Raw genomic sequence first — 12,786 nt, forward strand, 5'->3', positions numbered from 1 at the left:
TTACATATAGATACTTTAATAATGAAGCAAAGGGAAATGTACAAAGAAAGGGATTGATCTGCACATTGTTCTGTTGGCAGAAACATCTTGATTAGTTGTCAGGTGATGACTTTGGACTCTGGTCAATGAGGTTCTTGTCCAGGGTGCTGACCTGGAACCAGGGACCGTCTCCCTTCTGCCTCATCAGTCGACGCACCTCCAACTGTGTCAGTCTGTTGGTCAAACACAAGCAGCAAATGAATAAAGAAACACTAAAACTACATTTGGTAACAATAGTAACAAACCTGGTTTCTAACAATAAAAATGTTTGGAGTTGTTACTAGTGGCATCAAAGCTCCCATTAAATACATTAAATTCTCCCCTAATATTTGCATCAGGCAAAGGCCTTTTATCTCTCATCTGTAAAGTGCCATGAATGTGTTAAAGCACAACCCCTTCCATAACTGAATGCTTCCAAAAAGAGTACATCATCACAGGACTGATGTCCTGAACTGCTGCCAGACAAACATGCAAAAGCAGCACAGACTCACCTGGCATCCGCCTTCTCCTTCTCCATATGGATGGCAGCCATCATCTTTTCATAGTCCTTCACTGGGGAGTCGTACATGTTACGTGCAATCCACCTTGTGATGGGATGCTGCAATAAAACAGGGTGACAAGTATTATATTGACTACTTTTACATGATATGATTCAAGAATTCAAAGATAGTAAACATGAACAATGACACTCCGTCTGGCTGGGGTTATACAATATGTTGATGCTGCATATAAGTGTGGCCGAAAAGATAGTTGGAGGAGACATAATATGTGCTAATTTCATGATATACACATGTTAACAATTTAAAGGAACGTCTGTAGACTATTGTTGATTAAATAAATGCTCACAGAGAAATAAATAGAGGCTACACACCTTGTAGTATTCCCAATGCTCCGGTTCGTAACCCTCGGGAGTTTCAGCCAGCTCTGCCTGACCTGCACCACAGTTACAGTGTAATGCATTTCAACTGTTCACATCTTTTTGTAAATTCAAGTTCAATATTTATTCTCGACTTACCGATAAAAACATTGACAAATGTTACAAAGAGAGCCACGGGAACACCAGTTAGAAGGATGTAATATTGCTGAATAGAAAGAAAAGTAGACAAAAGACTCAATATTAGAGGGTTTCAACCAGTTTTGTTTTGTTCATGCAATCAGTTTCCTGAAATGCTGTTGAAATTCATTATTAGTATTCTGTTAGTGACCTAAACAATGAAATATAGTGCCTATCTTAAGTACAATCATTTTTAATTTCACCGTGTTTTTTCAGTACTCACTAAAAGACGCAGAAATCTCCTGTCGTAGTAGTCGGAGGGTTTGATGACAAACATTTTCTTTCCATGACCCCAACGAACAGCCACTTAAAAAAGATAGATGGATAGTTGTTATCTTGTATTTCCTCAAAACTCCTGATGCTACATATTTAATAACAAATCCCCAGATATGCTTTAATTAATGGTGACATGAATCCATTTAGAGTCATTAGTTTTATCATGACATATCACAAGTTATTATGTATTCCTTCATCCACCAGGAAAATTTATTTTAAAAACATTACAAAAAAAGGCTCTTGCCCAAATTCTCTGTACAGAATCAGGAATGCAAATGTATATATTGAATATATTTAGGATGTGAACTCATTTCACTACACAACGAGCAATTATATCATGTAATAGTACGATAGATAAAAATATTTTAGTTTTAGATATTTTTTAAGACAATCATGTTAAGTTTTGATTTTGAAAGATCTAGGATCCACTTTCTATTGCCAGCAGGACGACTCTGTATAGCTAGCTAATATTAGCAAGCTAACAGGTACCAGCACAAGGTCACCAGAAAAGAAAGAAGGTTTTTTGACCAAGCATCCTCATTTTCATCCTAACATAATTGGCCTTACCTTTGTCTGACCGTGGGATTGTCCGAGTGAGTAAATTTACGGCATTATTTCCAGGTTTTAAGGGACCAAGTCTGGCTGCAAAAGCAGCAGCAGACCTGAGAACACTCATTCCCACCATCGCTACTGAGGCCACGTCCAAACAACACGCTCTCTGATTGGCTGTTGAAAGACTGAAGCAGAAACAGACCTTTCCTTTTATTTAAATATTTGCATTTAGATATATTTTTTAAAAATTCAGTATTCATACAATAATTATATAAATTTTCAGAATATATACAAACTGTACAAAATCATCCTGGGAAAACAGAACCAAATACATAGTTTACTGGTGCATGATGGGTAATTTGTAGGAAGGGCTTTGGCAAAGATGGCGGCGTCCTCGACAGTCGGACGCGTTCTGAGTTTCTGCAAGCAGTTTCAAAATTCCTTAAGAATCTCTTCAGCGAGAAACAGTCAACAATGCACTTCTACGGTAATCCGAAACCAGGCTGACCTTTACAGGTAAGACTCTACCTCTACTCTTGGTTTAATAGGTGATGCTGACCGACTATAATAGCTGATGTCTACCTTCATCATGGACGCTGACTTTTATATATCGGAGGAAATGATCTCCCTTGCGACTATTAACACAAGATTTCATCTGCAGTATTTTGTGATGATTATCTCCTATTCAGGTGTTTTGATTATATTTGCGTCCTGCAGGGAGAGTTCTACACATTTTGCTCTGCCTTTTACGAGCTGTGTGAGTCAGTGTCGAACCCTGCACACGACAGTCAGCAGAAGAGGACTTGGAGACTTCTTTGACCTCCCTGAGAACTGGGGGGAGACAACTGTGAAGTCAGGTATAAAACACAAGTATTTAATCCATTTTCTGCACCGGCTACACTAAAGTGCTGAAGACCTTTTAAGAGACATTTGGTTTGTCGTGTCTTAAAGGGGCACCATGGACTGCAAAACAACTCAGAACGAAGAGCAACGAAGATCTCCACAAACTCTGGTACGAAAATGTTTATTTTTCTGGTGACTCTCAGGAATAAGAATTTATCGAACCTGTTTCATAAACCTCAGGTATGTTCTGCTGAAAGAAAAAAACATGCTGCTCACGTTGCAGCAGGAATCAAAAAGGCAACGAATTCAAATGCCAAGTCCTGAAAGAATAAGGAAGGTCAGTCTCATATACAAAACATCTAGCAGCACTGTAGAAATGCCTAACTACATTTGGGTTGCACTTGTATTATGTAGTTGAACGTGCAAGGTTTGTCTCCTCAGGTTGAAAGGTCAATGTTCAGACTGGAGACAGTGGTGAAGGAGAGAGAGACTGCACTCCGGCTGCTGCAGACAGGACAGGAGAAAGGCAGGCCTGGAGACTGGAGGAGGAACATGTTTGGATATGTCTACTGGTGAGTTGGGGTTCCTTTTAGGCTGAGGGTTACACATCATTCAGATTCCTTGTGATGATACAAGTGATTCCTCTTCTCACAAGCAACAACTGGCCTTGTGAAAGGTTTGAAAATTGAAGTATGTACATCTTAATTTTCCTCTCAGGTATCGATTTAAAGAGTACGCTATCCCATGGTACATGAATAAACGATACAAAAGAAAGAAGTTCTACACACCCAAGTTTGTGGAACCTTACATCAGGTGAGACGATGGCTGCTAAATACAAGCCGACTGTTCGGTCAGTGAAATCCATATTCTCATTGTGTCTACCTTGGTCTTACAGGTTGCGCATAGAGAAATATATTAGGGGGAGGGTCCGGAGAGCCAGCTTAGAGAGGAGAAAACAGCTCAAACTCAAGGAGAAGTTTCCACACATGAAAGCTCCAGCCTTGTAAAAAATCAAGTGCATATTCTCATCTTGTTGGTGGAAACAGCTGATATTTGTTGGAACTTGGTCTGAATTTATTCTATGTAATAAACCGCATATGCTCTGTTAATGGTGATGATCAATTGCGCTACATGACAGTGAGGTGTTTTTGTCAGTTTTGCAACACATCAGTGAATAAATTGAGAAAATGTGGACCCAACAGGATTAATGCACGAAAGTCAACAGGAAACCAAAGTTCAAGTTAAATATCTTCACGTAAAGAACTTCAGTTACTCATTTAACAAAATGCACTTTTATTTTTTAAAAAGATCAGATGCACCCAAAAGACAAAAGAGTTGGCCGACCAGCGAGTGCAGGTGAGGGGAGCTTTATAACAGTGTCAGGTTTATGGACAACTAATTTTCACACCGCAGTTCACTTCTTCCTGCAACATCACTGAAATGAACAGGAATATGCTATATCCACCCCGGGCCGCCCCCTCCCCCCAAAATTGTTCTGTTTCATCTGCATCAGAAAAGGGTTTCCCAACAATCCTATGTGTTAAGGCAATAGAGCAACTTCTCACAGAAACCAAAGAAAAGTCATCACTGTTACAGTTTGTTTGACTGATAACTTATTTTAAAATTTACAATTAATATGATGCTTTTTGGAGTTATTTTAAAAAAAATGTACAAAAAAAACTTTCAAAGAATTTCAGAGTCATGGCTGAACTGCAAATAATGAAAAGAGATATATTAAAAAAACAACTTATCAGGGACATTTCCTTTCAACACACTGCTTTCCTCCTTCTTCATACTCTTGTTTTGAGATCCACATCTGCTGGAATGTGCCCTGGAAATTAGAAAACACGCAAGAGATATCAGAACCCAAACCCAAACATGTTCTCAAAAAGTAGCTACTGAAAAAAATCCCGTATAATCAGCCACTGTCATCAGCTCTGCCGTTTTCCTCACCAGCGATGCCAGGATGGAGCCTCCGATCCAAGCACTGAACCGACGCTCCACTGTGGTGTTGTTGGCAATCAGCTTCAGCCTCATGCTCTGAAAATCAAGCATGTTTAATGGAGATAAAACACCACAAAGCAAAAGGGGGAAGAAGCCTTTTCACTGTAAATATTGATACTTAGTCTGATAATAACACTGTGAGAGAACATCACAGTAACAAACCGGAGGTGTCTTCTGGGAGAGCTCTCTGTTCAGACGGTCTGTAAAGCCCTGGATTAGCGTGTTCCCTCCCGTGACCACCACGCTGCCGTAGAGACCCTGACACACGAGATGACATGTTTCGTTTTTAAAAGAAAAAAGCTGAAAGTTCAGACGAACAATCATCCTCAGGCCAACAAACACATGAGATGCTAACAACTGTTTTTCAAACCACCCCTGAACCTGAAAATTTTAAGTAAAGTTTCAAGTTAATCTAATTTTAGCCTCTAAAAAATACTGGCAGATAAAGACACTCACCGGTCGTATATCGATGTCACACATTCCCACGCTGGTCGTCACCACATGGCTGACTCCCAACATGGTGTTTCCAGACAGGCCCTGGAGGAATCAGTAAAATCTACACTTAAAAAACACATTTGGGAGAGACAGAAGTATCTCAATTAATAGGAGCTTCTGATTTCCTCACACGCACCTTTGCATTGGATGGGTCAAACAGTCCCTCTGGGATCTTCAGCCTCTCGGCCCCAAAGTCACAGTTGTAGCCGTTGGGCAGCTCATAGTGCACAGTGGGCATCTGAGCAGCAACCCTGAGAGAAGAGGATTCAGTAAGAGGAAATGAAAATTGTGTCTGAGGCAGGTAAACTGACACATCCAAGGTTTTCAAACTGTCCTCTTACTGTTCGTCATACGATGAGTCCGACACCTGCAGCACAGAAGCCTGGAAGTCCTGGATCACACACTGCAACAAGAAAATAACTCACATTATGAGAACACCACACCGGTTCAAGAGTCTAATGGTCTGCCTGCTCACGTTACACATGTAATTATGCCACGAGCGGGTGACTTGAGGTAGTTTCTCCTTCTTCTTCCAGCTGGCTGGAGATCCCTCGCGCACAGGATCCTGAAAGGATCATCAATGGCGTCAGAACAATCAATCTACTCGGGCTTATAACGCTGTAGGTTCATATCATTATTAAGTATGAAAAAAACAAACATAGAATCTACTCAAATTCTGTCATCCATATGATTTTGCTTTACCTTTGATGCAATCATGTAAGGAGGAATTATTTCAACTGGTAATTCTTGAAAAAGCTCCCTACACTGCATGCTCATGAAGTCTCCAGCCAGGGGTGATTTGACAATTCCTGTCACAGAAAATAATGAAATATGAAAATGGGCCTCATTTACGCTTTAAAGAGCAGCTTTTATCCACATCAAACAATCAGGCTGACATTTTATCTCAAACCAGCAGGTGGAGCCATGAAAGCATCCCTGACGTGACGTGTAGGTCACCTAAACTCTGCCAGCTCATGATGATTTGAGTCTGAGAAATGGTCACCTTGCTGCAGGACGTAACCATCGTGCACTGGAATTGCTGTGGTGTGTGTAGCTCCGCTGTCCAAGACCAAGCCCGTAGAGCGTCCGTTGGCAAAGCTGAGACGCCCGAGAGTAAAGGAAAAGGAACCATGCAAGATCTTTCCTATGTGGTTTGTTCCCAACAGAAAAAAAACCCATCTCAGAATATTAAATTATATTTAACAACCAATAAAGAGCGACCACTCCCCCCCTTATTATGAAGAAATAAAGGATACGCAGACAGCACCGCTGATTTACAGAGGAAGAAGGCGGGAATGTTGTAATGCTCAAACATCAGTTCTGTCAGTTTCTCTCGCTTGGCACGGGTGTTCCACTGCACAGAAAATAACAAAAAAATAACAACAGACCACCAAAATCTGCTCCGTGCACTGATGAGAATCATCACAAGATGCAAACTCGGCAGCTTCTCGGGTTCAATACAATGAATATATTTGTTTAGATCCATGACTAACTCACCGATGCCTCTGACATGAGGACCGGATGCAAACTGGGTTCAGACTTGAAGTGCATCTTGTACGTATGATCCAATATGGCCTGGAAACTGTCCCAGTCCTCAACTGGAAACAACAAGAAAACATGGATGAGTCTGTCTCGCCTTACCGATTCAATAATCTTCTGCCATTCTGGTGGCATTTGGGGAAATGTAAATGAAAGGTCCAAAATATTTGCACTCCATGTACAGTATTAGAGAAACATGCAGTGTATGCTCAGCAGCCTGCAGCCTTCTCACATTGTCATGATGACATGGACAGCATTTTTGTCCTCAGCACCACCATCACTGGCCCAGATGGCAGAGAAAATAGAGCAAAGAGGAGCTTTTACAGATGATAATTTGAGCACCAGGCAATAATGTTCCAGGTCATCCCTCTGAGGGAGACTGTGGTCCCGTGGCGTCGTTCTGGAGCGATTAACATCAGTGACACGTGTCTGAAAATAGCCTGGCAAGCCACTAAATTCTAACAATCACCAGATTGGTCAGCGACCATGCAAAGACACTTGAAGTCTGCACTCACTCATCCCGTTCTTCAGTGGCGACATCACTTCCATGCTCTCCCTGGGTACCCTCAGCTGGTTGGTATCGATGTAGTAGGTGGTGCCGCTCTGCTTGCCTTTGTCGCCATCTGTCTCCATGGGTGTGCTGCCATCCTCTCTGTCCAGGGTCACGCCAATCACCGTGGGGAAGTCTGCCTGGGTTGAACCAAATCCAAACAGATAAGCACATCCACATCATATCAATCACACCCCGAGTTTAGATAGAAGTTATCCGACACCACAGCTGTGAGGATGGTGCTCCGTTTTCCTGGTACCGGTTATGAAATACCCAAAAGCCCCCGGTTTTCTTGTGCAAAAATGTCTGTTTGCCCTCAGGTTTTGGGTTGACTCCTAACTTGCGAAAGAGGTTAAGACAACAGATACAGATGCCTTTTTTCATGTGTTGACAAGTCACGATATTCAGCCTTCAGTATGAAACCAGAAAACTGGTGCAGTGAAGAGGAATAAAGAATTTGATATCGTGTTATTTAAGGAGTAAAGTTTGCACAAGCTTTACCTTAAAGAAGGCAAAGTAGATGAAAATTAAAATGATATTCCTAAATGATCTGAACTCAATCTGTGCCAGCTGTCTCCAGGGTGACAGGCCTCATTTCTTGACATTGCTAAAGCCCCAGTGGTGCAAGGAGATGACAGAGAAAGATCCAACGTACAGTTAATGAGAACATGAGTGATCCACTTACCTTAGGACAGTCTTCTCCGGCATAGCCTGCTCTTACTGAGTACGAGCCGATGTCAAACACCAAAGCTCCCACCTCATCTGCAAACACAAAACAAGGGGGTTTAGGATTAAGAAACGGAAGATTGTAATAGAAGGTAATGTGTTGCCTGAATGTGGCCCCAGACAAATGTGGCACCCCTAAAACTGAAGTTCGGTGGTAAAGCATGTGATCCCACTGAATTGTTAAGAACCCCCCCTCTGGAAATTGTTTTTAAATATTTAAGTTAAACATTCTGATGAGTACAAAGACAAAATTAATGCTTCACAAAATTGTGAGTACTGCTATTTAAATTGGAAACACATTAAGTTTTCTAAATATCAGTCTGTTGATTTTGTAGCTCTGAAAAGCAAAATATGATATGTATTGGTTGCTGGTACACTTGTGGACCCCAGAATCTCTAAAAGCAGAATGACTGCTGAACAATTAGCCATCAGCCCCCATGCCTTTGAATCAGCTCCCTACCCAACTACTAAGATAAGTCTCAAAACTATCCTGATTGTTAAACTTGTAGTCAGTAATTCTGTCACTACAGCCATTATTCTAGTCTGTCTAATTCTCATATTAAGAATAAGGCCATCTAATTTTTGGGGGTATCGCCTTAGTTGTGCTGCCACCGGCCGCTGGGGTACAGAACCAGGGCAACCAGACAGGTTTCTGTCACCTTCCTAGTTCATGGCTGCCTCTCCTCTGTTGCAGGTCAGTGACGGCGTGAACACATTTTCTTCTCTCCTCTGCCTCTGTATCCCTCAGAGCTCAGCTTTAGTTTTGATTTAGTGTAATTAATGTATTAGCATGTATAATGTATGTATTTTCTTTCATCGAACTGTACTCCCCCGCCATCAGCCTGAGCACTCCCATATGATCCTGGATGTGCTCAAGGTTTCTGTCTGTTAAAGGGGGGTGTTTCTTGTCACTGCTGCTTGTTGGGGGTCTGCCCCTGGGTTGCTGTAATGCACCTAGCTAATATACATAAAAAGGATTTGATCAATTACTTTTTGATCTTTTCCATAGGCTAACAAATAATATGAGTGGTATCTGTGTCAAGTTGAATTCGTGATTAGTGAGCACTAACAGTTAATTATTTTAAATTAGAATTATTGTATTATGGTATTGACTTTGGATATATTTTCATTTTGTACTTGCATGACTGAAACTTAAATTCTAAGCTCAATGGTGCATGGTATTTGGATTCACGTCAATGTGCAGTTCTCTTTTATATATCATTATTATTATCACACATATATTTTTAAAAATAAATTTATGAAATATAACATTGTGCTTATAGCATTAAAAAAACTGATGTGCCCCCAAGCGCTATCTCTTATTCACTACCTTAATAGCTAGCTAAGAGCTACTAGATAGATGCACAGTTGCACAAAAAAAAAACAAGTTCAGCTAAAACCCACGGCAAGGTACTAAATTTGTATAATGCGGAACAAGGTACTAAATTTGTATAATGCTGCTGGTAATCTGGGGGAATTTTCCAACTAACAGAATGTACTGTAATTAGATATATGAAACTGCTACGCTAATATAACGTTAGCACAGCTAATAGGACTAGCCAAGTATAACACCGGCTAAAGCTAAAAAAGCGACAACGTGGAAATCAATAATTGTATTTTAATAAAGAGATCTGACCCACCGCCTCCGTAGACTCCGCCACTCATAGTCTCAATTTTGCGTAACGTAACTTTTCAAGTAATTTTACAGAATCACCGTTACACGGTTAACAACAACAAAGAGACTCTGCTAGCATGGATCAATCTAACAAAGCGAGCGCCACACTGCGCGTAGACAACTGTCCAATCAGAATGCAGCATCGACCCGGCACTTCCGGTTACGGCTATGACGTAAATATTAAGAGACTGCTGTTACTGCCTTACTGAATAGAAGACGTGGCCTCCACACTTTGACATTAACGTGAGTAGAATGTATTTTATAAACAGTGCAACCCTGTTTCGGTCGACAAACTATTGTGACGGCAATGTATCTTTTGGTTCTATGCGCAAGTTGTTTATAAAGGTGCGGTGCATGAATTGGGTCACGGTCGATTGACGTTGATCAGAGCGACCATGTCATGCTGCAAATGCAATGACCCGAACTTTAGTGTTTGACTTGTAAGCCGTCGTGACACGTTTCAATTTATATTTGGTGTTTCTCTTGCACCAACTATTCTGATTCTAATAATAGATTAATTCGAATTCGAAGCTGAAGTGATCGGTTGTGCAAACAGGGACTCCTTACGCAAACACACGTGAAAGTCGTCTTAACCTGGCTGAAAGTTTAGAACGGTAGCAGTTACAGTTCTCACAGTCATATTTAGTAGTGTGTTGCATACGAAGTAAAGATTATATAGATTTATTTTTGACATGTAATCTTCCTCCCAACTATGCAAAAGTTATGTTTCTCTTATCCGTTAATATTCACTCAAGGATCTATGGAAAAGTGTAAATTAATTTTTAACTGATTCATCCCAGCACCCATGCAGCGCTGTCTCGCCCTGACCCTTGCCCAGCACAGCAGGCTCCTCTTGAGAAACAAATTGAAACCCATCTGTCGCCAGCAGTCGGCAGCCATGTCGGGTCTACTCATCAACCAGCCAAACTACTCTTGGCTCAAAGAGCTTGGCCTCTCTGAGGACAACCCAGGAGTATACAATGGAAGCTGGGGAGGCAGTGGGGAGGTTGTCACATCATACTGCCCAGCCAACAATGCACCCATTGCCAGAGTGACCCAGGCAACTTTGGCAGAATATGAGGAAACTGTCCAGAAGACGAGGGAAGCTTGGAAGATGTGGGCAGATGTTCCAGCTCCCAAAAGAGGAGAAATTGTGAGGCAAATTGGAGATGCGCTTAGAAGAAAGATTAATGTCCTTGGAAGCCTGGTCTCTCTAGAAATGGGAAAGATCTATGTTGAGGGAGTTGGAGAGGTGCAAGAATACGTTGATGTGTGTGACTACGCCGTCGGTCTGTCCAGAATGATCGGTGGGCCCATCCTGCCGTCAGAAAGACCCGGCCATGTCCTGATAGAACAGTGGAACCCAGTTGGTCTTGTCGGCATCATCACAGCCTTTAACTTCCCCGTCGCTGTTTATGGTTGGAACAACGCCATCTCACTCATCTGTGGAAATGTCTGCCTCTGGAAAGGAGCCCCCACAACTCCTCTCACAAGCGTCGCAGTTACCAAAATCGTGGCCGAGGTGCTGGAGCAGAACAAACTGCCCGGTGCCATCTGCTCCATGACTTGTGGAGGTGCTGATATTGGCACAGCCATGGCAAAGGACGAGCGCGTGGATCTGCTGTCATTCACAGGCAGCACCCATGTTGGCAAGATGGTGGCCATGATGGTGCAGGAAAGGTTCGGCCGTAAGCTGCTGGAACTCGGTGGAAACAACGCCATCATTGTGTTCGAGGATGCCGACCTGAACCTCGTGGTGCCTTCTGCAGTCTTCGCATCAGTGGGTACCGCCGGTCAGCGCTGCACCACGACCAGGAGGCTAATGCTGCACGAGAGTGTTCATGACGCCGTGATTGAGAGGATCGTCAAAGCTTACAAACAGGTGCGCGTCGGAGACCCCTGGGACCCCAGCACCCTTTATGGGCCCCTGCACACCAAGCAGGCTGTGGAGCAGTATATCGCAGCTGTTGAACAGGCCAAGCAGCAAGGTGGCACCGTGGTCTGTGGAGGAAAAGTGATGGACCGCCCTGGCAACTATGTGGAGCCCACAATCATCACGGGGTTGGCTCACGATGCTCCCATCGTCCAAACCGAAACCTTCGTCCCCATTCTCTACGTCCTCAAGTTCCAGACAGAGGAGGAAGCCTTTGCCTGGAATAATGAGGTGAAGCAGGGCCTGTCCAGCAGCATCTTCACCACAAACCTGGAGCGAGTCTTCCGCTGGCTGGGGCCCAAAGGATCCGACTGCGGAATTGTGAATGTCAATATTCCCACAAGCGGAGCCGAGATAGGAGGGGCCTTCGGCGGCGAGAAACACACAGGAGGTGGAAGAGAGTCCGGCAGCGATTCATGGAAGCAGTACATGCGGCGGTCCACCTGCACTATCAACCACAGCAAAGATCTTCCTCTGGCCCAGGGAATCAAGTTTGAGTGAAATACTTTGAGTTTGATGTTGTGTTTCTCTCTGACGAGTCGTTAAAGACAACACTGATGGATTAGAGTTGGAGTTGCATTGGTCATTGTGCTTTTGCATGTAGACAGGTCAGTTACAAGTGTAACAAAAACTTATGTAATTCGTTAAATCTTTTCTGGTTCCTGCATTAGATCCTAACCCCGATTTTGGAGTGAACTGAGAGAAAACAGAAAATTTGCAATGTAAAATTGTAATTCATCATCTGACTGCACTTTTCTATCAGCACTTGAATGATATCAACACCGTATTCTTTATACTGTTAGAAAAATAATTCTTACATCTATTTTGGAAGAAAAAAACTGGAGTGGGCTTTATTTTGATTAAAAAGAATTTCTCTACGCATTTAAAGTCTACTTTGCTATTGTTTACATTTCTTCCAGCATTGATTTACTGAGCTTGAAGTTGAGATCAGTTATTTGTTACATTGATTTAGCAACAATTAAAGGCCGTTGACATGGACCTGACTCTGCCCGCTGTTTGTGAATGCTTAAAATTATTATTGTATAATTTTAAAAAATGATTTGCCTCAAACAGTGTGATAGCTTAGAAAATATAGGCTA

The 12,786-nt window shown here is 42.3% G+C and overlaps 4 protein-coding genes across 4 annotated transcripts; 2 read left to right on the forward strand and 2 right to left on the reverse strand.

Annotated features, from left to right (window-relative positions):
• ndufb5 (NADH:ubiquinone oxidoreductase subunit B5) lies at positions 1-2,285 on the reverse strand. Its single transcript, XM_003974223.3, has 7 exons — positions 2,263-2,285; positions 1,937-2,106; positions 1,317-1,399; positions 1,055-1,121; positions 911-972; positions 531-637; positions 1-212 (listed from the first exon to the last, which is right to left on the reverse strand). The coding sequence occupies exons 1-7, from the start codon at positions 2,268-2,270 to the stop codon at positions 92-94; spliced, it is 618 nt and encodes a 205-aa protein (XP_003974272.2). The 5' UTR covers positions 2,271-2,285; the 3' UTR covers positions 1-91.
• On the forward strand, positions 2,270-3,874 carry mrpl47 (mitochondrial ribosomal protein L47). Its single transcript, XM_003974254.3, has 7 exons — positions 2,270-2,437; positions 2,639-2,778; positions 2,873-2,933; positions 3,005-3,101; positions 3,206-3,336; positions 3,482-3,577; positions 3,660-3,874. Exons 1-7 carry the CDS (start codon positions 2,304-2,306, stop codon positions 3,769-3,771), a joined length of 771 nt encoding a protein of 256 aa, XP_003974303.1. The 5' UTR covers positions 2,270-2,303; the 3' UTR covers positions 3,772-3,874.
• Positions 3,875-4,040: 166 nt separating this feature from the next.
• Positions 4,041-9,878, reverse strand: actl6a (actin-like 6A). The gene is made up of 14 exons (XM_003974221.3): positions 9,719-9,878; positions 8,038-8,114; positions 7,318-7,492; positions 6,761-6,861; positions 6,520-6,617; positions 6,267-6,361; positions 5,966-6,072; positions 5,739-5,828; positions 5,605-5,666; positions 5,400-5,514; positions 5,225-5,305; positions 4,931-5,026; positions 4,718-4,804; positions 4,041-4,595 (listed from the first exon to the last, which is right to left on the reverse strand). Exons 1-14 carry the CDS (start codon positions 9,741-9,743, stop codon positions 4,515-4,517), a joined length of 1,290 nt encoding a protein of 429 aa, XP_003974270.1. The 5' UTR covers positions 9,744-9,878; the 3' UTR covers positions 4,041-4,514.
• On the forward strand, positions 9,872-12,685 carry aldh7a1 (aldehyde dehydrogenase 7 family, member A1). The gene is made up of 2 exons (XM_003974220.3): positions 9,872-9,996; positions 10,554-12,685. Exon 2 carries the CDS (start codon positions 10,559-10,561, stop codon positions 12,185-12,187), a length of 1,629 nt encoding a protein of 542 aa, XP_003974269.1. The 5' UTR covers positions 9,872-9,996; positions 10,554-10,558; the 3' UTR covers positions 12,188-12,685.
• Positions 12,686-12,786: the final 101 nt, after the last annotated feature.

Source organism: Takifugu rubripes, chromosome 20, assembly GCF_901000725.2.
Source record: "Takifugu rubripes chromosome 20, fTakRub1.2, whole genome shotgun sequence".
Lineage (NCBI taxonomy): Eukaryota > Metazoa > Chordata > Actinopteri > Tetraodontiformes > Tetraodontidae > Takifugu > Takifugu rubripes.

Excerpts from the sequence above, each read along its gene's own strand:
- ndufb5 (XM_003974223.3), bottom strand. Across the intron at positions 1,400-1,936 it reads AATCCCACGGTCAGACAAAG|TGGCTGTTCGTTGGGGTCAT; the intron begins GTAAGGCCAATT and ends ATCTTTTTTAAG. Across the intron at positions 1,122-1,316 it reads GGAGATTTCTGCGTCTTTTA|CAATATTACATCCTTCTAAC; the intron begins GTGAGTACTGAA and ends CTTTCTATTCAG.
- mrpl47 (XM_003974254.3), top strand. The coding sequence starts at position 2,304 with ATGGCGGCGTCCTCGACAGTCGGACGCGTTCTGAGTTTCTGCAAGCAG. Across the intron at positions 3,337-3,481 it reads ATGTTTGGATATGTCTACTG|GTATCGATTTAAAGAGTACG; the intron begins GTGAGTTGGGGT and ends TTTTCCTCTCAG. Across the intron at positions 3,578-3,659 it reads TTTGTGGAACCTTACATCAG|GTTGCGCATAGAGAAATATA; the intron begins GTGAGACGATGG and ends TTGGTCTTACAG.
- actl6a (XM_003974221.3), bottom strand. The coding sequence starts at position 9,743 with ATGAGTGGCGGAGTCTACGGAGGCG. Across the intron at positions 7,493-8,037 it reads CCGGAGAAGACTGTCCTAAG|GCAGACTTCCCCACGGTGAT; the intron begins GTAAGTGGATCA and ends GGTTCAACCCAG. Across the intron at positions 5,515-5,604 it reads GACTCATCGTATGACGAACA|GGTTGCTGCTCAGATGCCCA; the intron begins GTAAGAGGACAG and ends CTCTTCTCTCAG.
- aldh7a1 (XM_003974220.3), top strand. The coding sequence starts at position 10,559 with ATGCAGCGCTGTCTCGCCCTGACCCTTGCCCAGCACAGCAGGCTCCTC.